Source organism: Sylvia atricapilla, chromosome 22 (assembly GCF_009819655.1).
Source record: "Sylvia atricapilla isolate bSylAtr1 chromosome 22, bSylAtr1.pri, whole genome shotgun sequence".
Classification (NCBI taxonomy): domain Eukaryota; kingdom Metazoa; phylum Chordata; class Aves; order Passeriformes; family Sylviidae; genus Sylvia; species Sylvia atricapilla.
The window spans coordinates 1,549,110-1,574,666 of NC_089161.1; the positions used below are offsets into that span (position 1 = coordinate 1,549,110).

General features: G+C 49.0%; 1 protein-coding gene across 1 annotated transcript; it reads right to left on the reverse strand.

Annotated features, from left to right (window-relative positions):
- On the reverse strand, positions 1 to 18,039 carry MXRA8 (matrix remodeling associated 8). The gene is made up of 8 exons (XM_066334169.1): positions 17,737 to 18,039; positions 14,988 to 15,089; positions 11,331 to 11,789; positions 3,976 to 4,134; positions 3,492 to 3,522; positions 2,617 to 2,693; positions 1,419 to 1,496; positions 1 to 574 (listed from the first exon to the last, which is right to left on the reverse strand). Exons 1-8 carry the CDS (start codon positions 17,942 to 17,944, stop codon positions 549 to 551), a joined length of 1,140 nt encoding a protein of 379 aa, XP_066190266.1. The 5' UTR covers positions 17,945 to 18,039; the 3' UTR covers positions 1 to 548.
- Positions 18,040 to 25,557: the final 7,518 nt, after the last annotated feature.

A 25,557-nucleotide genomic window follows, 5' to 3' on the forward strand; every position in this document is an offset into this window, starting at 1 on the left:
CTCTTCAACTGCCGTTTGTGCTCTTTGTGCTTCACCTGGGACGTGCAAAAAGCTCCGTGTGAAAGGATTTGTGCCAGCCCGGGCCAGGGCTCAGCCTCTGCCATTGTTCTCCTGATGGATTCACCGCGTGGAAAAACGCCCTGCTGGAATGATGGGCTCGGGATTAGTGATGCAGGTGGTTTTATTTAAAGCAATAACATCAAAGCAAAAAGAAAAAAATAATAATAAAAAAAAAAAACCCAGTCTGCTGATTCAGCTCATAAAACTCATTGATGCATAAAATCCAACAATAATTGTCAAGAGAGAAAAAGGGGAAGGGAGGACTGGGAGAACAGAGAGGAAGAGAAAAGGCAACCCAACCCCATAAATGCACACAAGACAGTTTAACTCTTTCATGAAGCGTTTGCACCCTTGTTTTTTTGGGGAAAGGGACATGGGGAAAACCCTGTGGGAACTGGAGGGAGATGGAATCGAGAAAAGCCATCTCTCTTCCCTTTTATCTAACTCTGATGGAAGCTTCTGGTCCAGCCAGCAGCTTGGGAGGGTCTTCATTTACAATATTCCTTCCTGAAATCTGAAAGAGAATGGAAACAAGGATTAGCAGCTGGAGAGAGATTTCAGACCGTTCAAAGGAGCAGGAAAATGTGGATTTATTTCTTAGAGTGGCCATTTGCAGTCAGCCACAAGCCTGATAATCCAGAAGCCCCCTGAAGTGAGACAGACTGTGGGTAAATTATCCAGCTCCACCATCCTGCAGGATGCAGAGAGAATGCCAGGAGAATTCCATCGGGGACAGCTCCTGGGCTCTCCATTCCCTGCTCGGTGTCACTTCAGCCCCGTTTATTAAATCCTCATCCCACTGCAGTGAGTCACGGAAGCTCAGGGCTGGTCACAAGCCCCACTTGACCCAAAAGCTGTCCCACAGACAGAGGCACAACCCCGGGATTAATCCTGGATCAGCCAGAGCAGATCCAGCCCCCAGGGAGGGAGAGCTCTTTGCTTTTCTTGGCTCAACGAACTGCCCATTACCCGTGAATTAATTCAGCTCCAAACACTCTCTTTCTGCACAGTGTTTTCTGCCCAAAAAAACCACGCCAGGACATTTTTGGGCTCTGTCTCCCTCCCTCTGAGGTCACAGCAGAGCAGGCACCGTCCCAGCCCTGCCAGGCTTGCTTTTTCCAATCCAGAAAAATTCCAGTTTGTGCCGTGCCCAGAGCTTTTAAAAGCCTAATCACTGCTTGCATCTTGTGGCTCCACGATGAAAGGATGGGAAAGGAGCTGAGCTTCTCATTCCTGCTTTTGCCATGAGGTTTCTCATTCCTCTTTGGCCACTCACTGATGGGCCGTTCCTCCCTCCTGCTGCCCAGCAGAAAGTCCCCAGAGCCACCAATTTAAGGGGGGAAGAAAGCCACGATTACCTTTGTCTAAATCAATGTTCTTTGCTGGGAAGCTTCTGGCTTGCTCAGCCTTCTCCTTCAGGATGTTGTTTTTGTAATCTGCACCAAGGAGGAGCAAAATTCACACATCAGGATATGAAAAGGAAACAAAGAAAAGAAAAAAAAAAATGAGCGAGACAGAGGTGATCAGTCCTCCCTTGATGCTCTAGGTGTGGCACCTCTGATTTCTAGGAATTATTCGGGGAGTTACTCAGCAGGAAAACAGCTCTGACTTCATTTTAGCCCCTGGCATGAATCAGTTGTGCAAACTTCAGCTCCCTGCTCCCCACAGCTCCTTCCAGCTCTGCGTTATCTCCTCAGAGCTCACCTAGAGGTGGCCTGATGCAATTATCCAGAGATTTTGCTCTCCTGGGACACGCAGAGAAGGATTTTTGTAACCCCACCCTCTGCAATTCCTTTCTTCACTCCCAATTCTGTATCTCTCTTGTTTGACTGGGGGCTTAACACCAATTCTTGGGGGCTAAGGGTTGTCAGGAGGTTGTGCCTTTGCTGGGGATGCAAATAAAGAAACCAAAGGGACAATTATTTCCTGGCTTATCCAGCAAATAAAAATTGCTGTGACAAGGAACCTCAGGGTGCTGCAGACGAGAGAATCAGCTTTGTGAAATAAATTCACTCCAATTCCCAGCAAGAACCAACCCCCTGATCAATTATTGACACAACAAACTCAAGGCTGCACCTTCAAACCTCAGCAAGGAGCAGCATCTCCAGGAATGCTGGAAATTCCCCACATCAGCCCTATAAATCCAAAAAACCCACTTTGACAGTGTGAGATGAGCTTCCTTCTCCTCTTCCCAGTGTCTTTCATTTTACCACGAGTTCCAAGGGGATTTGGATTTTTCTCTTTTCCATCTCAGGGGCCTCTGTTGCAATTTTTCTTCCCCTCCTTCTCTGTTTATCTGCCCTATTTGTTACCACAAATCATTCCCTGAATGATCTGACATCCAGGGAGGAAAAAAATCTCAAACTGGCTTCAAGAGAAGGTGGAGACAACAAACTCAACTAACTCAGGACTTCTCTTTACACAATTTTCATCAAATAACTCCATGGCCACTCCCAGAGGTTAAAAAATGGGTGAAGTCACTTCAGAAGATCTAAATTCCATTCGAAATTTCAGATTTACCAGGATTTTGACCCGGTTTGGCCAGGGGATACCTACCCAGCCTGACGTCTTCACTTCTGTGTGGGCTCAGGTCTGTCGTGTCCACTGTGAATTCTTTCAGGTTCACATCCTTCCTGGAAAGGGAATGATGGTGGGAAATGTGATTGTGCCATCCTTTGATCACTGCCTCCTTTCACACCTTTTCACAGCGGCTTTTCTAATGCTTCTTTAGAGAATTTATTTCAATTTTTAAATTTTTTCTCCCCAGGTTTTTGTCCAGGTCTTAGAACAACGGGTAGCCAATCCTGGAATTTCCTTACATTTTCCACTTTAATAGTAAAAAATTATACTTGGTACTATAATTATATATTAATTATCTATTATTAATTGTATAGAATATTATATAACAGTTGATAATATTATATTTACTGTTATATTTATTATATTATATTATTTAATAATTTACTATTATATGCCCAATATTATATTTCAGGCATAAAGATTTATGTTTAATAATATATAAGTGTAATATATTTTAATAATATAAGTGTAACATATAATACTTAATAATATAAGTGTAAATGTATTTAATAATACAAATGGAAATATTTATATTTAATCATATGAATTAAGGCCCGTGATCTTGGCCCCATCCCACAGCAGATCTGTGCTTTATTCCTTTCCCACCAGCTCCCAAGGAAAACTTGGGAAACAAGTTTTTGGGAAAAAAGGAAAACAGAAACTCCATCCCTGAATCAGTTCCCAAAGAGGAAATTCATTTGCCAAACCATTTCCTCCTTCCACTTCCTCCTCCCAACCAGAATTTCAACTGGTTTAGGCTCTTAGCCGAGGAGGGACAGGCCATGAATTCATTTTAATGCATTCTAAACCTGATTAATAATATTAATTCCGTTGAAATTCATTATACTTACTCTCCATATTTCTTCACGTTGTACTCGTAACCTGAACAGGAGGAAAGAGCGGAATGAGCAGTCGCAGCCAGTGCAGACCCACCCCTGCTGCTGCCTTTTTGTGGGGCACCCAAAGCCAGCCCTGCAGGTGTCACCCGGAGCTCCCAGTGTCCCCTGGTGGCATCCCACAGGGTCACCCAGCACAGCTGAGCTCCCGAGGGATGAATCCCACTGGGGAAGGGCTTTTCACCTCCCTTCTACAGAATAACCCAGCAAATCCTGAGTGGTTTGGAACCAAAGCCTGGACTTGATGACCTCAGGGGTCTTTTCCAACCCCAACAATTCCAGGAAATCAAAGCCCCAAATAAATCCTCCCCCCAAGCAGCTTCCTGGTTTTCCAGGAGGGGATCCCTGCCTGCAGCAGTGTTCCTTGCAGGAATTATTTGCAGGACAATGTCCCAGGTGTCCCTCCCAGCAGCACAGGACAGGTTTTCTCTGGGCTCACCTCTCTGCCGGCGCCTGCGGGTGACGAGCACCACGATGATGAGGAGGACGAGGAAGAGCAGCAGAGTGGCCAGGATGTAACCCAGCTGCTGGAAAAAGTGCATCCTGCTCTCAGGGATGATGACATTGATGACGTTGTGGCCCCTGACCACGGTGGGATCTGAGGGAAGAAAAACAGGGTGTCAGGGGAGGTGGCATCCAGAGAAAATTCTGTTGTGTCCAGTTCTGGGGTCTCAGTTTAGGATGGACACTGAGTGCTGTGTCCAGTGTGGGATGGACACTGAGTGCTGTGTCCAGTTTGGGATCTCAGTTCAGGATGGACACTGAGGCTGTGTCCAGTGTGGGATGGACACTGAGTGCTGTGTCCAGTGTGGGATGGACACTGAGTGCTGTGTCCAGCTCTGGGATCTCAGTTCAGGATGGACACTGAGTGCTGTGTCCAGTTCAGGATGGACACTGAGTGCTGTGTCCAGCTCTGGGGTCTCAGTTCAGGATGGACACTGAGTGCTGTGTCCAGTTTGGGATCTCAGTTCAGGATGGACACTGAGTGCTGTGTCCAGTTTGGGATGGACACTGAGTGCTGTGTCCAGTTTGGGATCTCAGTTCAGGATGGACACTGAGTGCTGTGTCCAGTTTGGGGTCTCAGTTCAGGATGGACACTGAGTGCTGTGTCCAGTTTGGGATCTCAGTTCAGGATGGACACTGAGTGCTGTGTCCAGTTTGGGGTCTCAGCTCAGGATGGACACTGAGTGCTGTGTCCAGTTTGGGATCTCAGTTCAGGATGGACACTGAGGCTGGTGAGGGGCTGGAACACAAACCCTGTGAGGAAGGGCTGAGGAGCTGGGGCTGTTTATCCTGGAGAAAAGGAGGCTCAGGGGTGAGCCCATCACTCTCCACAAGTCCCTGGAAGGTGCCTGTGCCCAGGTGGGGCTGGGCTCTTTCTCCAGGTGAGCAGTGACAGGACACAGCCTCAGGCTGGGCCAAGGGGAATACAGGCTGGATATCAGGAAAGAGGTTTTTATATAAAAAGTGATAAAGCACTGGAATGGTCTGCCCAGGGAGGAGGTGGAGTCACCATCCCTGTATGTTTAAACAAAGACTGGATGTGGCACTGGGGCCAGGGTTTAGTTGAGGTGTTGGGGTTGGACTCCATGATCTTGAAGGTCTCTTCCAACCTGGGAATTCTGTGAATAGCAGGATGACAGGTGGGGATGCCCAAGGAGAAATCCTCCTGAATTGCAGCAATTAAAGGGTAAATCAGGGCCTGATTTACATCACCCTGCACCTCTGTCAGGTGGGAGATGCTGTGCTCTTCACCAGATCACAATTCCCAGGATTTAACAGGATTCTGCACGTCCCTGCCCTGGGATCAGTCATCCCTGGCCATCAGAGTGTCCTTGCAGGGGAGAATTTCAGAGCAAAGCCATCCCAGCCAGCCCCAAACCTTCCAGAGGGTCACAAAACCCTCCTCTGGGTCCCTTTCAACACACACTCCACGCTGCTCTGGCTCCAGACAGCAGCTCCTCCTTGCCAAGGGTTATAATTTATGGAGTGGGAAGAGTTTTCAATGCCAAAAAAAAAAAAAAAAGGCACTTCCTTTGAAATGAAATAATAATCAAGAATATAAATAAATAACCCAATCCCCCCCCCTGAAAAAAAATAAAAACCCACAAAGGAAAGCCAAGATTCCATTCATTTTGTGGGTGCAGCAGGATTTGTGTTCCACAGCTCGGGGAAGGGGAGCTCAAAACTTTTACGTGGAACTTTTTTTTTTTTTTTTTTTTTTTTTTTTTTTTTTTTTTTTTGGTAGCTCTCAAATAAATAGGTCAATGTTTTACACATGTAAAGAGGAAGTGACTTCTCTGCTTGCAACAGTCAGAGGAATGGACAAAGCCAGCCCAGGCACGGATGGAATCCCACAAAACTGTGCTGGGAGAGGGGTTTTTTTTGGTTTTTTGGGGTTTTTTTTCCTTTAAAACCTCCAGCCTTTAGAGGGGATTTTCACAGAGCAGCAGCAAGAACAGGACGGAACCCTCACCTCCCATTCCCTTGGGAGCTCCCCCTGCTAATTACCCACAGGGAATAAGGGGAAAAGTGAGAGGAAAATCCTCAAAAGCCCCAGGAGCCTTTAGCAGATGTGTTCTGACACTTCTGGAAGTGCTGGCACTGGCTCCAGGGGTTTTTTGGGCAGTTGGTTTCCAGCCTTTAAAAAAAAAAACCACCAACCCAGCGAAAATAAAACCAAATCAGGCAAGAGTGGATCGAAATAAACACTCTGAAAGCAGAGCTGATTGTTTGCTAATGCCAACAGCACTCGTAGAAAATCAAAAAGCTTCAGCAGCCTGCTGTGCTCTGGTGGCACAGTGCTCCACTCCAGCTTTTTCTGGGATTTCCAGATGCCCTGTGCTCCCTGCATCCAGTGCTGGAAAAAACCATGGGATTTCCATCCCTGCCAAGCTAAAAAAAAAAACCAAAAAACATTCAAACCAAGGAAGCCACTTGCAAAGCTGCAAACAGCACATGTGACAGCTCTGCTCTGTCACACCCCTGGCTCCTCTCTGCCACAGTGAGATGGTGGCACAGCAATCAAAGGGATTCTATCCCTGAGTTTTTGATTTCCCACACGGCTGCAAGACAAGGAGAAGAGCTGGGTTGGATTTCAGGCAGCACTGAGGAGGTCACTGCAACAGCAGACAGTGGGAACAGAGATTTCATAACTTTGGGCAGTGGAATAGATCCCATTTTGTAACTGGGGAAACTGAGGCACGGCTCAGTCCCAGCACTGAATGTCAGGGGCCAGAGCAGGAGCACGAGGTCACCCAGAATGGCTCCAGAGTTGAAGAATTGGGGTGATGAAGGTTTATTCTGGAACCAAGATCTGATCCCTCAGCACATCCCAAATTCACCTTAACCACTGAAAAATAAATCCTAATGGTGAGGAGAACACCTACACCAGAGGTGCCTTAACACGACCTTCCCCAAAGTGTCAAGGACCAAATTCTTCTGCTGGACAAAGTGGAGAGCTCTCCACAAACCTGACCAGGGGCTGACAGTATTTTAGCACTCCTCATGAGACACAGCTCTTGGGGAAGAGGAATCAGGGAAACCTTATAAATATGATTGCTTAGCAAAAGATTCTGAAAATATGAAACCTATAATGGGGATAGAAATGAAAGCTGACTGTGAGTTGTAGGATTCTGAGTCTTAGTTCCTATAGAACCTGAAAACAATGATCTAGCTGAAGGAGAATCCCTTTGGATTGAACAATCCCTTTCTGCTGGCTGAGGGATCCAAAGGCCAATGGAGCAAAACAGAAGTTTAAAGAGTAGTTTTTAGAGTTTAAAATATAACACAGTATGGGGTAATATAGTAGTTCTTACAGGCTGTGTGTAGATTCTGTAGGATTTTGTGTCTTGTGTTGGTCGGTCACTGAAAATTAGAATATTCATCACAAAAGGAGATAGAATGGATTGTAACAAGGACCTCGCTCTCTTAATTCTCTTACCTCTTACCTCTTAACTCTTAACTCAACTCTTACCTCTCTTCTTACCTCTTAACTCTCCCCCTTCCTCTTCCCCCTACTCTTGCTCTCTCTCCCCCCTGCCACTTTGCTCTCTCTCTCCCTTCTCTCTCAGCTCTCACCCCGCTGTTCTCTCTCCTCTCTCTTTGGGATTTCCCTCCATCTCAGGCTGGTGGCTGAAGGCAGGACCCTTTTATCCAAAACCCTTGCAATAAACCCACAATAAAACGTTCTGGAATATCCGGGTGGGCAGAATTCCTTGTCCCAGCCTCTGTGGATTCCCCTACACACAGCAGATTCTCCAGCCACCTGCTGCAGAGCAAACCCTGAGTCCAAATGCTCTTTTTGTAGACATCCAGCACATTTAAACCCTGCTGAGCCCGAGAGCAGCACTGAGCCCCTGCTTCTCTTCCAAACAGGATGAACTTTCCAGTCTGGGAATGGCTCTGGAGCTTGGAGCAAGGCCACTTTGAGGCTGCTGCCTGAAAACAAAAAATAAATAAACCCTCTTTGCTTTGTTTTTGTTATCTGCCTGTTTATGTCGTGTATCCCCGGAGAATTCCAGGCAGTTTTTCATGGAATGGGGCAATGCCTCAGCCTCCCCTGCTGCAAAAGGCTGGGAAAGGAAACCTCAGGATGTCTCCCACATTCCCATGGAGTCAGCACATTTTTGTGTGTGTGGTGCTCTCAGCACAGCTGAGGGGTCGCTGCCTGCAGGGGACAAAGCTGCTGCTTTGGACAGTGGAAAGTGGAATTTTGCCAGGGAAGGAAATTCCTCCAGCACTTGAGGGCACCACAGCCAAACTCAGGCAGCTTAAATCACCCCGAGATCCCACCTCGTGTCTGAGCAGGTGAGGGAACGACTCAGGGCAACATCCAGCAAAGAGAGGAGTGGATTTTGGGGTGAACCACTCTGGAAACAAGATCTGGCTTCCATTCCCAAGGGCTGTGTGCAGGAACTCTGATATTTGGATGTCCTGGTCTCCACCAGTCCTGGATTTTCTGGACACCAACCTTAGCCTCAGGGAGAAAAGTTCAGGTCTCTATGACTTGAGAAAGCCAATTTCTACAGGAGAATAAACCTATTTAAAAATGCATGAAGCAAATCAAAATTCTATATTAAACAGCCAATAAATATTAAAACACAATGAATATTTTAAAGCGTTAATAAAGAACGATACCCAAAAGACTTTAAAAAAAAAATATTAAACTTGAGATTTTTGTTTTCTTTTTCTGCCTGAACGAAGTTTGATGGTTTTTGAGTTTGGACAGGCTGACAGATGATAGCTCAGTGCAGTGGAAAATATGAAAATTGGTTTATGGCACACACACACACAAAAAGAAAAGCTGAAGGGTGGAGGAAAATTCCTGGTGGTTGATTCTGCATGGTCTGGCACCTTGCACAGCCTAAACATCCGTGCAAAGGGGAGAGAAACTGGTGAGAAGAGTTTCTCTCTGCATCAACCCCTGCCCACACCTTCTCCTCATCCACAAAGGCCTGGAGGAAAGGGAGCCAGCAAAAAGGGAAAGTGTCCCCTTTCCCCAGGCCCAGGGAGGAATTGTTGTGTCTGACCAAAAGGGGAAAGCTGTAGCTAACGCTCTGTGTGGATGCAGGATTATAAATATAGAAACAAAATATAAAAGCTGAAATCCTAAAGCATCAACCCCGGTGATGAGGGGACACCTCCCAGCATCCTCACAGCCCCTGTGCAGCTCCAGGTGATGGGAACACCTTGGAATCTTCTGGAGCTGAGCTCTTTAGAACCCCAGAAATGCAGCTGTGGTTACCTCTCACCCTGGGGAAAAGCCCTCTGTGAAAAGTCCACAGAAGCACAGAGTGAACAGAATGAAAAGACATTTAAGAGCCAACCAATGACCCAACAGGTCCTCATCAACTAAACCACTGTCCTCAGCTGCAATGCAAGATGTAACCAGAGGTTTTTACTCTATTACCATCCCTCAAAATGGGTCTTTATCTCTTCCAGGACCCATCCCTCATAACTCCAGGGGGATCCTCTGTTAATGGGCCAGTAGTTAAAGCCAGGTGGAGCAGAGTACTTTGTCTCTTCCAGGACTTATCTCTCATAACTCTGGGGGAATATCTTCTGTTCAAACCAGGTGGGGCAGAGTTCTTTATCCCTTCCAGGACCTATCTCTCATAACTCTGGGGGAATATTTTCTGTTAAAGCCAGCTGGGGCAGAGTTCTTTATCCCTTCCAGAACCTGTGCCTCATAATTCCAGGGGAATATCTTCTCTTAAAGCCAGCTGGGGCAGAGTTCTTTATCCCTTCCAGGACCTGTGCCTCATAATTCCAGGGGAATATCTTCTCTTAAAGCCAGCTGGGGCAGAGTTCTTTATCCCTTCCAGGACCTATCTCTCATCATTATCTTCTGTTCAAAGCAGGTGGGTTCCTGTTTTTTCTCCCTCCCAGGACCTGTCCTCCCCCAGGGGTATCTGCTGTCCATGGGCCATCCAGGCTCAGTGCAGGGTGGAGCCAATCCCATCCTCCCCTGGGGGAGGCCCCGCCCAGGGGGAGGAGCCCGGCATTCCCCCTGGATCACACTGGGGTTCAGAGCCCAGCACAGCCTCTGCTCTGGATCCCCAGAGGAGAGCAGCCCCAGCCCAGCACCACTGGAGCTTCTCCAGGATCGTCTCTGCTCCAGCAGAACCGCGGCTGGGCGCTGCAGGAGGGTTCATCTGGGCTGACACCAACACCCTGACCAACAGCAGGGCTCAGGCTGTGTTCTGACTCTGGCAGTGCTTTCTTTTTGTTCACTTGGGTTTTTTGTACTGCTGCATTTTTGTTTTAATTTTCCTAGTAAAGAACTGTTATTCCTATTCCCATGCCTTTGCCTGACAGCCCCTAAATTTCAAAATCACAATAATTTGGAGGGAGAGGGTTTATATTTTCCATTTCAAGGGAGGTTCCTGCCTTCCTTGGCACACACCTGTCTTTCCAAACCAAGACAGATTTTGGTGCCCAACGTGAGGCACAAGCATCCAAGTGTCAAGGATACACCTGAGATCCCTCTCTGACCCTGGAATGCTGAATTCCCAGAGTCAAGGACAGCCAGGCACACCTAAAACTGCTCCCAGACCAGGGATGGGGACTCCCTCACCTCCCTGGGCAGCCCTTTCCAAACCCTGAAATCCCTCCTGAGAATTAGCCTTATCAACCTGGTATCAAATTTATTTATCAAAAAATACACTGTGAACCAACCATTTGCCCCAAACCCACAAACCAAGACAACCACAGAGTCTGAAAACGAGGCAGAGGAACCCAGAGATTTTATCCAACTAAAGGGACAGAATCTGCCTTTTCCCAGTGGGAAATAATTTTACCTTTACTATTTAGGGGAGGGAAAAAGCTCCACACCTTTGATCATTATTGATCAAAGGCATTATTGGGCATGAGGATCTACCCAACTAAAGGGACAGAATACTTTTTTCCTGGATTATTTCCTCCAAACTCTGAACAAGAGCATCCACCCACCTGCAGCCGGGGCCACGCTGTGCGTGGTGAGGTTCACCACCTTCCTCTCCATCACGGCCACGTGGTAGATGCAAACAAGGCAGAGGAACCCCACGATTTTACCCAACTAAAGGGGACAGCATACTTTTTTCCCAGATTGTGTCCTCCAAACTCCCAACTGGAGCACCCACCCACCTGCAGCCGTGTGTGGTGAGGTTCACCACCTTCCTCTCCAGCTCTGTCATGGCCACGTGGGAGACGGAAACAAGGCAGAGGAACCCCACGATTTTACCCAACTAAAGGGACAGAATACTTTTTTCTTGGATTATTTCCTCCAAACTCCTAACTGGAGCATCCACCCACCTGCCGCCGGGGCCACGCCGTGCGTGGTGAGGTTCACCACCTTCCTGTCCCTCTCGGGCTCCGTGACAACCACGTGGTAGATGCGGCGCTCATGCAGCCCGCAGTAGTGGTGGTGCAGGTGGCACGAGTAGGTGCCCTCGTCGGCGCTCTCCAGGCCGGAGATCCGCAGCGAGAAGTCCCCGAGGGCGAAGGCGCCGCGGGTGACGTTCATCTTCTGCCTGAGGAATTGGGGCCCATAGGAGCGGCGCTCCCCGGAGGCGTAGAGGTCCACCAGGCGGTCGGCGCGGTCGTGGGGCACGCCGGGGGGCTGCCGGTCCCAGTGCACCACCTGCTGCTCCTCCTCGCTGTGCCGCTCCGTCCAGATGTGCTGGCGGTTGACGCAGGGCAGGGTCACCGTGCTGCCCTCCGGGGCCACCAGCACCGGCTTCTCGCCGTCCCAGTACTCGCTGGCCTCCTCGCCTGGCGGGGAAAGGCGGCCTTGGCACGGGAATTTTGGACCACCCATTCCTGTTTTTTCCTCACCCATCCCTTTTTCCTCACCTATTCTCGTTTTTTCCCCACTCATCCCGTTTTTTACTCACCCATCCCATTTTTTCCCCACCCATTCCTGTTTTTTTCTCACCCATCCTGGTTTTTCCCCACTCATTCTCATTTTTTCCTCACCCATCCCGTTTTTTCCTTACCTATTCTCGTTTTTCCTCACCCATCCCGTTTTTTCCCCACTCATCCCATTTTTTCCTCACCTATTCTCGTTTTTTCCCCACTCATCCCGTTTTTTACTCACCCATCCCATTTTTTCCCACCAATCCTGTTTTTTCCCCACCCATTCTCGTTTTTTCCTCACCCATCCCATTTTTTCCTCACCTATTCTCGTTTTTTCCCCACTCATCCCGTTTTTTACTCACCCATCCCGTTTTTTCCCCACTCATCCCATTTTTTCCTCACCCATTCTCGTTTTTTCCTCACCCATCCCATTTTTTCCCCACCCATTCTCATTTTTTCCCCACTCATCCCATTTTTTCCCCACCCATTCTCATTTTTTCCTCCCCCATCCCATTTTTTTCCTCGCCCATTCTTGTTTGTTCCTCACCCATCCCTTTTTTCCCCACTTCTCCCGTTTTTTCCTCACCTATTCTCGTTTTTTTCCCCATCCATTCTTGTTTTTTCCTCACTCATTCCCATTTTTTCCTCACCCATCCCATTTTTTCCCCACCCATCCCGTTTTTCCCACATAAAAGATTTAAGTTTCCTTCCCAGGTTTCCTTTCCTTGGCCAAAACCAGCAAAATTTTTAGGCCAGTTCGCTGTCGTGATTTTGTGGAACGTGGTTGATGCGAAATTCCTGCTCCATGCCAAGTGTCAGGGACACCCAGAGACACTTAAGATCCCTCTGAAACCCTGGAATCCTGAATTCCATGTGTCAGGGACACCCAGAGACACCTGAGATCCCTCTGAAACCCTGGAATCCTGAATTCCATGTGTCAGGGACACCCAGAGACACCTGAGATCCCTCTGAAACCCTGGAATCCTGAATTCCAAGTGTCAGGGGCACCCAGAGACACCTAAGATCCCTCTGAAACCCTGGAATCCTGAATTCCAAGTGTCGAGGACTGCCAGAAACACCTGAGATTGCTCTTTTGGAATCCTAAATCCCCACAAGATTGGACTCCTGTAACACACCCCCTCCCAAAATCTCAAAAGCACCCCATGGCACAGCTTGAACACGCCCAGCCGTGGCTTTTCCACACTTATTTCAGCAGTTAGCAAAAAAAAACCACCTTTATCCTCTACATCCTTGGCCATTTCACGAAGCAAGGCCACTTTTCTCCTCCTCCTCCTAACTCAGAGTTAATCTCCTGCTCCAGAAAGCAGGAAGCCAATTCCCTCCCCGGGCTAAGGATGGCAGGAGGATGCTCACCCCAAAGCTCGGAGCAGGAAATGCTTTCCTGCCCACAAAGGCCCTGATTGCTGCAGGAGCTGGAGCAGCACTGCTGGTGTTTGGCTCTTGAGAAGGAATCAGAGCTCGGAGCAGCAGACTGGGGCTCTCAGCAGGGTTTTGTTGCGCTGTGAGAGCAGCAGAGGAGATGCAAACCCACCTCAGCAGCTCCCTTGGTGTCACCCAGAGGTTGAACTGGGGTTTGGTGGGTGGGGGGACTCCCTGCAGCTGCCAACGGCTTTTGGAGCTGGGTTAAGGTGTGTGTGGGCTCCAGGTGGGATCTGAGGTATGGGCAAAGCTCAGCAGCCACAGCACAGGCAGGTCCTCGAGGCTGAGCTGAGGGTGGGGATTGTCACCTGGAGGGGATTGTCACCTGGGGGGATTGTCATCTGAGGGGGATTGGCACCTGGGGGGGATTGTCATCTGAGGGGGATTGGCACCTGGGGGGGATTGGCACCTGGGGGGGATTGTCACTAGGTGGGGATTGTCACCTGGGGGGCATTGTCACCTGGGGGGGATTGTCACCTGGGGGGGATTGTCATCTGAGGGGGATTGTCACTAGGTGGGGATTGTCACCTGGGGGGCATTGTCACCTGGGGGGATTGTCATCTGAGGGGGATTGTCACCTGGGGGGGATTGTCACCTGGGGGGGATTGTCACTAGGTGGGGATTGTCACCTGGGGGGGATTGGCACCTGGAGGGGATTGTCACCTGGGGGGGATTGTCACTAGGTGGGGATTGTCACCTGGGGGGGATTGGCACCTGGAGGGGATTGGCACCTGGGGGGGATTGTCACCAGGAAGAGATTGTCATCTGAGGGGGATTGTCATCTGGGAGGGATTCTCACCAGGGCAGGGATTGTCACCAGGTGGGGATTGTCACCAGGGCAGGGATTGTCACCAGGTGGAGGGATTGTCACTAGGTGGAGATTGCCACCTGGGAGGGATTGACACCAGGTGGGGGATTGTCACCAGGGAGGGGATTGTCACTAGGTGGGGATTGTCACCTGGGGGGCATTGTCACCTGGGGGGATTGTCATCTGAGGGGGATTGTCACCTGGGGGGGATTGTCACCTGGGGGGGATTGTCACTAGGTGGGGATTGTCACCTGGGGGGGATTGGCACCTGGAGGGGATTGTCACCTGGGGGGGATTGTCACTAGGTGGGGATTGTCACCTGGGGGGGATTGGCACCTGGAGGGGATTGGCACCTGGGGGGGATTGTCACCAGGAAGAGATTGTCATCTGAGGGGGATTGTCATCTGGGAGGGATTCTCACCAGGGCAGGGATTGTCACCAGGTGGGGATTGTCACCAGGGCAGGGATTGTCACCAGGTGGAGGGATTGTCACTAGGTGGAGATTGCCACCTGGGAGGGATTGACACCAGGTGGGGGATTGTCACCAGGGAGAGGATTGTCGCCAGGTGGGGGATTGTCACCAGGGAGGGGATTGTCACCAGGTGGGGGGATTGTCACCAGGTGGGAGGATTGTCACCTGGGCTGTGCTGCTGCTGCAGCAGGGACAGTTTGTTACCTAAGGACCAAGAGCAAACGCAGAGCTGAGCAGCTCAGCTTGGCCAAGGAAGAAGAGAGGTTATAAACAAACCCTCTGGAACTCAGGGAAGGGAAGTGGAAAGAGAAGAGCACAGAGAGCCCCAGGCTCTGCTGCTGCTCCCCAAACCTCCTGTGGCACCTGGCAAACCTGGAGCTGTCACCACACCCACCTCTCTTGGCGACAACCAGCTGGATCTTCACCGTCTCGTACAAGTGGCAGTAGTGATGGTGAAGGTTACAGGAATAGGTGCCTCCATCACTCTCTGCAACACCTGGAGAGCAGCAGAGAGAGGAATCCAGTGGTTTATCCTGAGACAATGATGACCTGTGGCATTTGCAGTTTCCCAAATCCTCGTCTGAGTGTAAATCACTTCGTTCTCAGCTGTCCTTATCACCAGGGTGGGTTAAGCTGAGACAAATCATCTCACCCAGTATAATGATTTGGTCACCCAATGAAAGAATTTGTTGAGTTGATTTGCTCTTTGTGAGGAAGGCATTTCTATTAATCAGGTTATTTTGAGGTTTAGCTGAGAGCAGGCACAGGAACAACGACCTGTGCTCATAGTTCAGGAACTGAATCACAACCAAAGGGCCACCAAAAGCCCAGGTGACTTTCAGGTTGTTACAAATTCCCTTTCAAAACAGGTCTGTTCCAAAGGCAAATAAAAGACTCACAGAATCACTGAGGTTGGAGAAGAACTCCAAGATAGAGTCCAGCCTCAATCCCCACCTTGTCACCCAGCCCAGAGCACTGAGTGCCATGTCCACTCCTTCCTTGGACACCTCCAGGGGTGAGGACACCTCCCAAAGCAGCAATTCTCATGTTTAAAAACCATTTCCATGGAAAAATAAACCCTCCTGTATCCAGCCTGAACCTCCCCTGGGGCAGCTGGAGGCTTCACTTTGAACCAGCATCAGAGAGCTGCCCATGAACTTCCTCCTGCCTTCAATCTCCAGCTGAAAGCTCCACTTCCCCGAGTGCCCAAGGAGCAGAAACTAATTAATTTCATTGTCCAGGAATGCAGGAATTTGGTGAGAGGGAATGCTGAGAGGGTTTTGACCTCCTGGATGTGCTGAGCTGTGCAGGTTTTCTGGGATAGACTTGGAGGTGCACAATTAACCAGAGCACTGAGTGCCACCAGTGCACTGAGATTATTCCCAGACCCTGGAATGCTGAATTCCCAGAGTCAAGGACAGCCAGGCACACCTAAAACTGCTCCCAAACCAGGGATGGGGACTCCCTCACCTCCCTGGGTACCCTTTCCAAACCCTGAAATCCCTCCTGAGAATTAGGCTTATTTACCCGTCATTATTTATCAAAAATATGCTGTGAACCATCCATTTTCATCAAACCCCACAAATCCCACCCAGCCCCCATGTGGGAAATAGTAAAGAGAGAAGCTGGGAGATAAACTGAGGGAAAAGATTGGAGATGAACTCAAAAAGGTCCTTGGGATACAAACAAAAGTTATTGAAAAAACTCAAACTATGGTTTCATGTCCTTGCCTGCTGTATTATTGTATCTTCTCCACTTTCAGGCTTTGCAGCTACCTCTAAGTTCTCTGCTCTTTCTGTTCCTGAAGCCTCCTTCCACAGCTTCTCAAAGCCTTCTCACCATTATTATTTCCTATATCCCAAACCCTCCACAGGAGGAGAAAAAACCTCCACACCTTGGCTGACCAGGGAGAAATTCCCATCTGCAAAGGCATTATTGGGCATGAGGATTGAGCTCTAAGTGTCTTTCTGTTCCTGAAGCCTGTTTATTTCACAGCTTCTCAAAGCCTTCTCACCTTTACTATTCCCCACACCCTAAATCCTACACACAGGAGAAAAAAACAACACCACATCCACACCTTTGCTGACCAGGGAGAAATTCCCATCTGCAAAGGCATTATTGGGCATGAGGATTGAGCTCTAAGTGTCTTTCTGTTCCTGAAGCCTGTTTTTTTCACAGCTTCTTAAAGTCCCTCACCTTTACTATTTCCCATATCCCAAACCCTCCACAGGAGGAGAAAAAAACCTCCACACCTTTGATGACCAGGGAGAAATTCCCATCTGCAAAGGCATTATTGGGTATGAGGATCTACTTCTAAGTGCTCTTTCTGTTCCTGAAGCCTGTTTTTTTTCACAGCTTCTCAAAGCCTTCTCACCTTTACTATTCCCCACATCCTAAATCCTACACAGGAGAGGGAAAAAAACCTCCACACCTTTGATGACCAGGGAGAAATTCCCATCTGCAAAGGAATTATTGGGCATGAGGATCTACCTCTAAGTGCTCTTGCTGTTCCTGAAGCCTGTTTATTTCGCAGCTTCTCAAAGCCTTCTCACCATTATTATTTCCTATATCCCAAACCCTCCACAGGAGGAGAAAAAACCTCCACACCTTTGCTGACCAGGGAGAAATTCCCATCTGCAAAGGCATTATTGGGCATGAGGATTGAGCTCTAAGTGTCTTTCTGTTCCTGAAGCCTGTTTATTTCACAGCTTCTCAAAGCCTTCTCACCTTTACTATTCCCCACACCCTAAATCCTACACACCAGGAGAAAAAAAACCCACCACCTCCACACCTTGGCTGACCAGGGAGAAATTCCCATCTGCAAAGGCATTATTGGGCATGAGGATCTACCTCTAAGTGTCTTTCTGTTCCTGAAGCCTGTTTTTTTTCACAGCTTCTTAAAGTCCCTCACCTTTACTATTTCCCATATCCCAAACCCTCCACAGGAGGAGAAAAAACCTCCACACCTTTGCTGACCAGGGAGAAATTCCCATCTGCAAAGGCATTATTGGGCATGAGGATCTACCTCTAAGTGTCTTTCTGTTCCTGAAGCCTGTTTTTTTTCACAGCTTCTCAAAGCCTTCTCACCTTTACTATTCCCCACATCCCAAACCCTCCACAGGTGGAGAAAAAAACCTCCACACCTTTGATGACCAGGGAGAAATTCCCATCTGCAAAGGCGTTCTCGGGCATGAGGATCCTGCCCTGGTTGTAGGAGCTGTAGACACGCTGGTCCCCAGCTGAGTACATGTCGCAGAGCCTCTCCATCCTGCTGTCCCCGTAGTAGGAGCTGAGCAGGTCCCAGTGCACCACGCGCTGCCGGTCATTGAGGCGGTCCTGGGTCCACACCATGCGGTGGCTCTTGCAGGGCAGCACGGCCTGGGAGCCCAGCACTGCACTGATGTTCAGCACAGACACCACCACGCTGGCGGGGTTGGAGGCATCAGCTGGGACTGGGAAAAATCGGGAGGAAACGGTAAAATAAAGAGTTGTAGGGTTGTGGAGTTAAGGAGGCGCTAGAGTGAGAATTTCTGGAGTTTGGTTCTGGTTTCAGGATCAGCGTGGGGCACTGCCGTGGAGAATCAAAGAATCCTGAGCTGGACCCAGAGAATCACTGATCCAACCTCATCCCTGCACAAAAATCCCACCCTGTGCATCCCAATGTCCCAATGCTCTTGGGGCTGTGCCCATTCCCTGTGTCCAGCACAGACACCACCACGATGGCGGGGCTGGAGGCATCAGCTGGGACTGGAAAACCAGGAGGAAACAGTATTAAAAAAAGAAAAAAATAAAGAGTTGTAGGGTTGTGGAGTTAAGGAGGTGCTAGAGTGAGAATTTCTGGAGTTTGGTTCTGGTTTCAGGATCAGCGTGGGGCACTGCCGTGGAGAATCAAAGAATCCTGAGCTGGAAGGCATCCAGAGAATCACTGATTCAACCTTATCCCTGCACAGACACCCCAACAATCCCACCCTGTGCATCCCAATGTCCCAATGCTCTTGGGGCTGTGCCCATTCCCTGTGTCCAGCACAGACACCACCACACTGGCGGGGTTGGAGGCATCAGCTGGGACTGGAAAAAATCAGGAGCAAAAAGTAAAAAACATAGAGTTCAATGGTTATGGAGTTGATGGCGTGTGAAGGAGGAGCTGGAGTGAGAGTCAGGCTTGTGGTGGAATCTCTGCACATTTTTGGTTCTGGTTTCAGGATCAGTGTGGGGCACTGCCGTGGAGAATCAAAGAATCCTGAGCTGGATCCAGAGAATCACTGATCCAACCTCATCCCTGCACAAAAATCCCACCCTGTGCATCCCAATGTCCCAATGCTCTTGGGGCTGTGCCCATTCCCTGGGGAGCCTGTCCAGCACAGACATCACCACGCTGGCGGGGTTGGAGGCATCAGCTAGGACTGGAAAAAAGAAAAACAGGAGCAAACAGCAAAAAAAAAGAGTTGTGGGGTTGGTTGTGGAGTTACTGGCATGTGAAGGAAGAGCTGGAGTGACAGTGTTGGAATCTTTGCAGGTTTTTGATTCTGGTTTCAAGACCAACACTGGACACTTCTATGGAGAATCAAGGAATGCTGAGCTGGACCCAGAGAATCACTGATCCAGCCTCATCCCTGCACAATCCCACCCTGTGCATCCCTGAGAGCAGTGACCAAATGCTCTTGGGGCTGGGACCATTCCCTGGGGAGCCTGGGCAGTGCCCCCCTCAGGGGGAAGAACATTTTCCTAAGAAATAAATCATTAAGAGGCAGGTTTCATTCCTGTGTGTTATCAGGGCTGTACACTCAGCTGTCCTACCCACCCCTCCCAACCCTGACCCCCGGGTTAATCTGGGTTTAGAGACACCAGTGCATGGGATAAATAATCCATGGAAGTTAGGGATGGAAGCCCCTGAGCATGCCACGGATTCAGGGTGCCTCTCACTCCTCCTCATCATCACAGAACCTGGCAGATTTACAGAGATGCCACTCACCTGAATACGAGCTCACAGAACCTGCCAAAGCAGAAAATAAAGAGAGTTACTGACAATAAAAGGATAAAACAGCTACAAACACACTCCAAGCCAGCAGCCACCTCTGTTATTGCTCCATCTATTTCCTCTTTCCCTGTTGACACTGGTGTTTATCCATTTCCCACTCCTGCCACACTCTTTGTCTGCACAGTTAATTCTGTGATGCTCTGGATGCATCGTCTCTCTCCGACTCACGTGACTCAGATCCACACAGGAAGGACTTTGCCAGAGATTAACCAATTCCTTTGATTCTGCATTTCTTTACTCCTTGTGTGGGAGGGGTCTGGAAGGTCTCCTGGCATCAGGCTTCTGATTCCCAACCCGGATTCCCAACACAACACCACCATTCATCTCCCCACCCAGCCAAACCCAAGTGGGTTCCATCAAAATCATTGGAGGTTTTGTCCTGCTAATGTCAGAGGCACAAAGTCCTCCAGACAAAGGCTGTATTTTTTTATTTTTTTTTTTTTTTTAGCCCTGGAATTCATGAATTTCAAATTCAGCTCCAGACTGGGGGTATTTTAGCACACCCCTAAGTGCTGAGAGAATAAACTTGGCCTCCTCCCCTTTTTCTATCATGAAAAGCTGGGCAGGGAGAGCAGACAACAAAAAAACGAGCAGCACTCTCTGTTTGTCCAACTGCCAGCTCAAAGGCACTTCAAACAGGAGACTTTTTTCCCTTACATTTAAAATCTCACCATCACCAAGAGAAAAACCCAAATCAAAGTGCAAAACCCAAGGTCTGTGGTCTCTGGATATAAGAAAGAGACATCATAATTCCATCATTTGATTGTCTCTCCTGACAGGCTGCAAAATGCATCAGCTGCAGCCCTTGTCTCTGCAAGCCAGGGCTCAGATTTAGCTTAGAAAAACAAAGGAATGATTTAAAAAAATCAACCAAATCAGCCAGGAAGAATCGGTGTCACTTGTGACGGGCCACCAGGTGCCAGCACAGCAGAGGTGTCACCGTGTCCAGGCAATGTCCTCGAGGGTGGCCCAAAAGTGACGTCGTGACACGAGCGGCGATTTGTGAGCTGGGGAAGGGTTTGTCTGAGGTTGTTCCAGAGCCCTGCACGAACAAGGAATGGGTTTGGTGGAACAGAAACATCCTCTGCTGGCTCAGGCAGAGGAATGAAGGCATTGAGTGCTCTCCTTCCCTCTAATGGGAAAAACACCGGGCGGCGCCGGATTTAGGAAGCGGATTTGTGAACGCAGCTTTGGAAATCCAGCCAGGGACAGAAGCTCTGGGCTCACACCAGCACCTGGTTTTTGCACCTTTTTGGAGCTCCTGCCAAGGCAAGGGACACCTTTCCCTTCCCTGCCCCTTCCCAGTGGAGCTGCAGCAGCCACAGGTGCTTCTGCAGCAATTCCAAACACAATCCTGTGTGGAAAAAAAGGGGCTTGGAACAGCTTTTAGACATGAAAAGTTGATGTCTCATGGGTTCTTTTGTTTTCTGCTCTTAAAATTTCAGCCAGGGGTGTTGCTGCTCCCTCAAAAAGCCATTCCAAGGGGTTTCTGGTTTGCCCCTGTGACCAGTGTCTTTTTTGGGCCCAGGGAAGAGCCTGTGGATTTCATATTTTGCATTTTATAGACCGGATTTGTGCCTTGCTGGCTGCTGTCACACAAAGCTGGGGTGACGTCGAGCACCACAGCAAAAGCCATTTTAGGTGAGGTGAATTTAAATCCTGCAGCTCAGCACAGAGGTGGGAGAGAAAAGGGTTTCACACAGAGCCTGGACAGAAATTTTGGGTCTGAACCTGCCCTAGGATATCATCTACAGTTTGACAGAACGGTGCAAATATCAAAAATAAAGTGACATTGCAGCCAAGCAGTAAAATTCTATAAGGGAAAAAACCAAAAAAGGACAATTCTTCAGAAGAGGCACAGGAACTCCAGCAGACAGAGAAGGAAGAACTGATTGTTCTGATTCCCCAGCCATGCTGGAAACCTGCACACATCCATCCACCAGCTCCTGGGTAAGGCTCAGACTTATTTGACAGAGCTGTGAATGAGATCACTCAGAAATCTGAGGAATCTGGGATGTCTCTGATCTCCTGCACGCCTGGAGAAAATGGAATTTGGAACAACTGGCCTTCAATAACCTGAGCAGAGAGCAGCAGGGGAAGGAGGAATGAGCTTTTTTTTGCTCTTTTCAGTGTCCTCCCTATGCTGTGGGACCCTGCTCTGCTCTGTGAGAGCAACCAAGCCTTGCTTTTAAAAGGGAATTTATGACACAGCAGCTTCTGAGCAGAGATAAAGGCACAGAGCCCAGTGAAGGTGACAGCTCCTGAACTGCAGCACCGGGGTCAGCTGGATTTTGGTGAGTCAGCTGCAAAACCAAAGAGGTTTTTCATGCACCTGGTGACAGCTCTGACATCACAGAACTCCAGGAGCTGGAGCTTCTAAACCTCAGCTGCCTCCAGAGCTGTCGACACACACACAACTCAATTTTTATTTTCAAGTTTCAAGTTCCATGGGATGAAGTTCGCTTTGGATTTCAAGTTCACTTTGTCTTCTCGGGGTGATGTGACCACAAAAAAAAAAAAAAAACCCACCCCAAACAAACAAACCAACCCACAAAACCCCACCAACAAAAGACAATTCTGTGCTGTCCCCTGACATGTTCTGTGCTGACTCAGGATCCCAGAGACACTCTGTGGTCCCACAGTAGAGGAAGAGGAAAGCAGCCTGGAAAACGATTTCTTAATCCCTTGTAAAAGGCAGAGCCAGCTCTTACTTCTTGAATCCCATCCATTTTTCATGTGAAGAATTAAGCCACAAAAACCCGTGGGCAAACTAGAAGCAAAAGGCTCGGGCTGTGAAAAGATGTGTGACATGATGAGAGCTCTGCAGGCAGAGTCCTTGGGGCAGGACAAGGACAGAAAACTGTCCCCTGAGTCCTGCCTGGACAATCCTGGCATCAATTCCCTCCTGGGACTCAGGAGCTGCTGCAGCCACTGAGTTCCTGCTTCATTCTGGGGGATGAAAAACCACCAGAGCAGAAAAAAAAAAAATCCTGCTGAAAGGACACATTCTTCCCCAAATCTGTGAGAGCCAGATTCCTCATTTCCCCCGTAAATCCCTCTGTCTAGAGGGGGTTTAATGGGCTCTGTGGGGCCGTGAGACAATTATGGGAAAAGCAGCAGCCTGTGCCACCAGGATGTCCCCAAACCCTCCCTCTGGGCAGTGGCAGTGGCTCCATCCTGACCCCTCAGGGGGCTGAGAGGCCCTGATGGCTTTTGATGCAGCAGCAGCAAGGTGACAGTGACACAAATGACCCCAGCTCTCCTCTGGGAGCCAGGGTTTGTTTTTTTTTTTAAACCCACTGAGCAGTAGCCAGGAGAAACATCTGGGCTCATCTGGAAGAGGGATATGGTGACCAAAACAGCTCCTCCTAAACTTCTCCCATTCCCCTGCTGTCCAGCCTGCAGGATTCAGCTTTTCAACAAAACAGAATTTCCCTTCAAAGCTTTACTGATGGCCAAGCCAGGCTTTGAACTGGGATTTTCTCTAAATCTCTGTGTTTATTTATTATTATTATTTTTTTTAAGACTTCCTGGGCCAACTTTCCCAGCAGCAGAGTCTCCCACTTCCAAAAAGGGATGTCAGAGCCCTTCAACACCCACCCAGCCCCAACAGCTCCAGCTCTCCCTGCAGGTAGGAACACGCAGAGAGCAGGAATGTGCTGCCTCTGCAGAAAGGGAAGAGTTTGTGTCTGTGCAAGGAGCCAGTCCCCACCTTGGGCACAGACAGGATCCATCAGAGATGTGCCCCCAGCTTTTCTGGGATCGTAGCTGAGCTCCAGAAGCCCTCCCCTGCTTTGTGAGCTGCCCCTTGGCTGCAGGCCCACGGAATGGGTTTGTAGAGCCATTCCAAACACGGAGCTGTTCCTCCCCGGGATGTTAACACTTGAAGGAGTGGTTTATTCTGCAGGAGGGATCGCAGATTTCCTCACAGCACAAATATTTCCCCCCTTTTCCCATCCTCACTGAGTTGAGTTATACCTGGTTTGGGTGGGCTCAAACCTCGGGGCTGCCTGCAAAGGAGCATCCAGGTAAATGCAAAATGCACCTGAGGTTGTGTCAGAGATCCTCCGTGCTCAGGTGGGAGCTGTGGCTCTGCAGCAGCCCAACCTGCTCCTCCTGCCCTGGGGCTCTGCCAAACCTCACTGGGAGTCGCTGGACTGGTTGTGACAGAGCTGTGGCCTCTCCTCCTCCTCCTTCACCCAGCCCACACCCCAAATTTCTGAGCCACTTTGGCCCTCGTGTCCCTGTGAGTGATCCCTGAGCGATCCCATCGTTTGCCAGTGCCTAAACTTCGCCTTGGGGCATTGCAAAAATCCGCCGTGGTGACATGGAAATGGATTAATTAGGGACCAAAGGGAGGACTCCTCACCTCATCCCACCTCAGTGCTGAGGAGCTGAGGGGCTCAGGGCTCACAGCCTTTTAAAAGGGGGTCACCAGCCCCTAAAAACCTTCTGCTCCTCACTCCCTGCTCCTTCCTTGCACCTTGCTACCCCAAAGTGAATTCTGTCTCTTCTGTCTTTCTGCTGACGAGAGGAAAAGAAACCCAAAACCCCACACATCCTTTTTTCTCCCCTCCATCTGAACCCTCACCACACGTTCCCCCAACTGGTTCTGCTTCTTCAAACATAGAAAAATAACAAAAAATAACCTTAAAACACAGAAATCTGACTGTGAAAGTTTGGCTGTGCTCACACCCAAGCTTATTGGCTTTGAATTTGCTGATAGGGAAAAAAAAAAGACTGCACAAACATGCTGAACAAGCTCCAACAGCCTCAAACATTTTTCCATTCTGTCCCCAAAAAAAGCAAAGGAAACCCACGGCTCTCTCCCGTCCCCACACAAAACCGGAGCAAATTTAGGAATCAGAGCGAAATCTCACAAAGATAACAGCTGAAACCCTCCAAACCCCGTTGTGCAGCTGAAATAAAAACAAGGAACACCACCCCAGCAGCTCAGAGCTTACTTTGCTGAAGCAAAATCTGCCACAGGAGGAGTTTTGCCAGTCGCTCCATTCCTTCGGCTGCTCGGAGTTTTCGCCTCTCTCGAAAAACAAGCTGAAGACTTTTTATTTTTTAATTTTTTTCCCCCCCTTTAACTTTTCTTCTCTCTAACTGGAAAACACTATGAGCTCATCAGTTTACATCCCCAGGGCTGAGGACAGCAGCTCAGATTCTGGAGGATTACTCCACCTCCAAACTCGCAGCTCTCCCCACCTCCCCAGTCCCAAAGCACCTCCTTCCCTTTTCCCCTTCCCTCACACTTTCTGCAGTTCCCTCTGCTCCTTCTCCTCCCTCGGGGACTTTCTGAGCCCTCCCCGACTCTGACACCAAAGTTTCATCGGGTGAAGTTGATCCCACAGAGCCCTGGGCTGACAAAACAAATCTTTCTCCCTCCCCCTTAGGGATGGAACCAATTTTCCTGGTGTTTTACTCGATGCAGCTGTTCCTCCCTTTGTCTGACACTCCTCCAGACTGGATTTATTCTGCTGCCTTCAATGGGGTTTTGATCTTGGTCTCCTCAGATGGTTTTACTTCCAGCTCCAGTCTCCAAAGACCAGCTAGAAAACCATATTTACCCTTGTCCTGTGATTTGTAAGCAAGGGCTGGGGTATTTACAGGAAAATTATAATGATTATAAAGACAGGAAATAAAGCATCAACTAAGAAATAGAGCAGGTCATCTGCTGCTAGGATATTAAAAGTGAAATGACATATTATAGGAAAATTAAAATAGGGTCGATTTTTTCTGTTTCCTTGCATTCTGTTGTCAGGTTATTGTCGCTTATGGTTAACACCAGTCAGTGGATTGGGTTTATTGGATTTTTAATCCAATCAGTCATCAAGTGAAGAAAGGGAATTAAAACTGGCCTTAAATGTCTGTGGGACTCCATAAGAGAAGTTAAAAACACAACTCAGGAGCCTTCCTG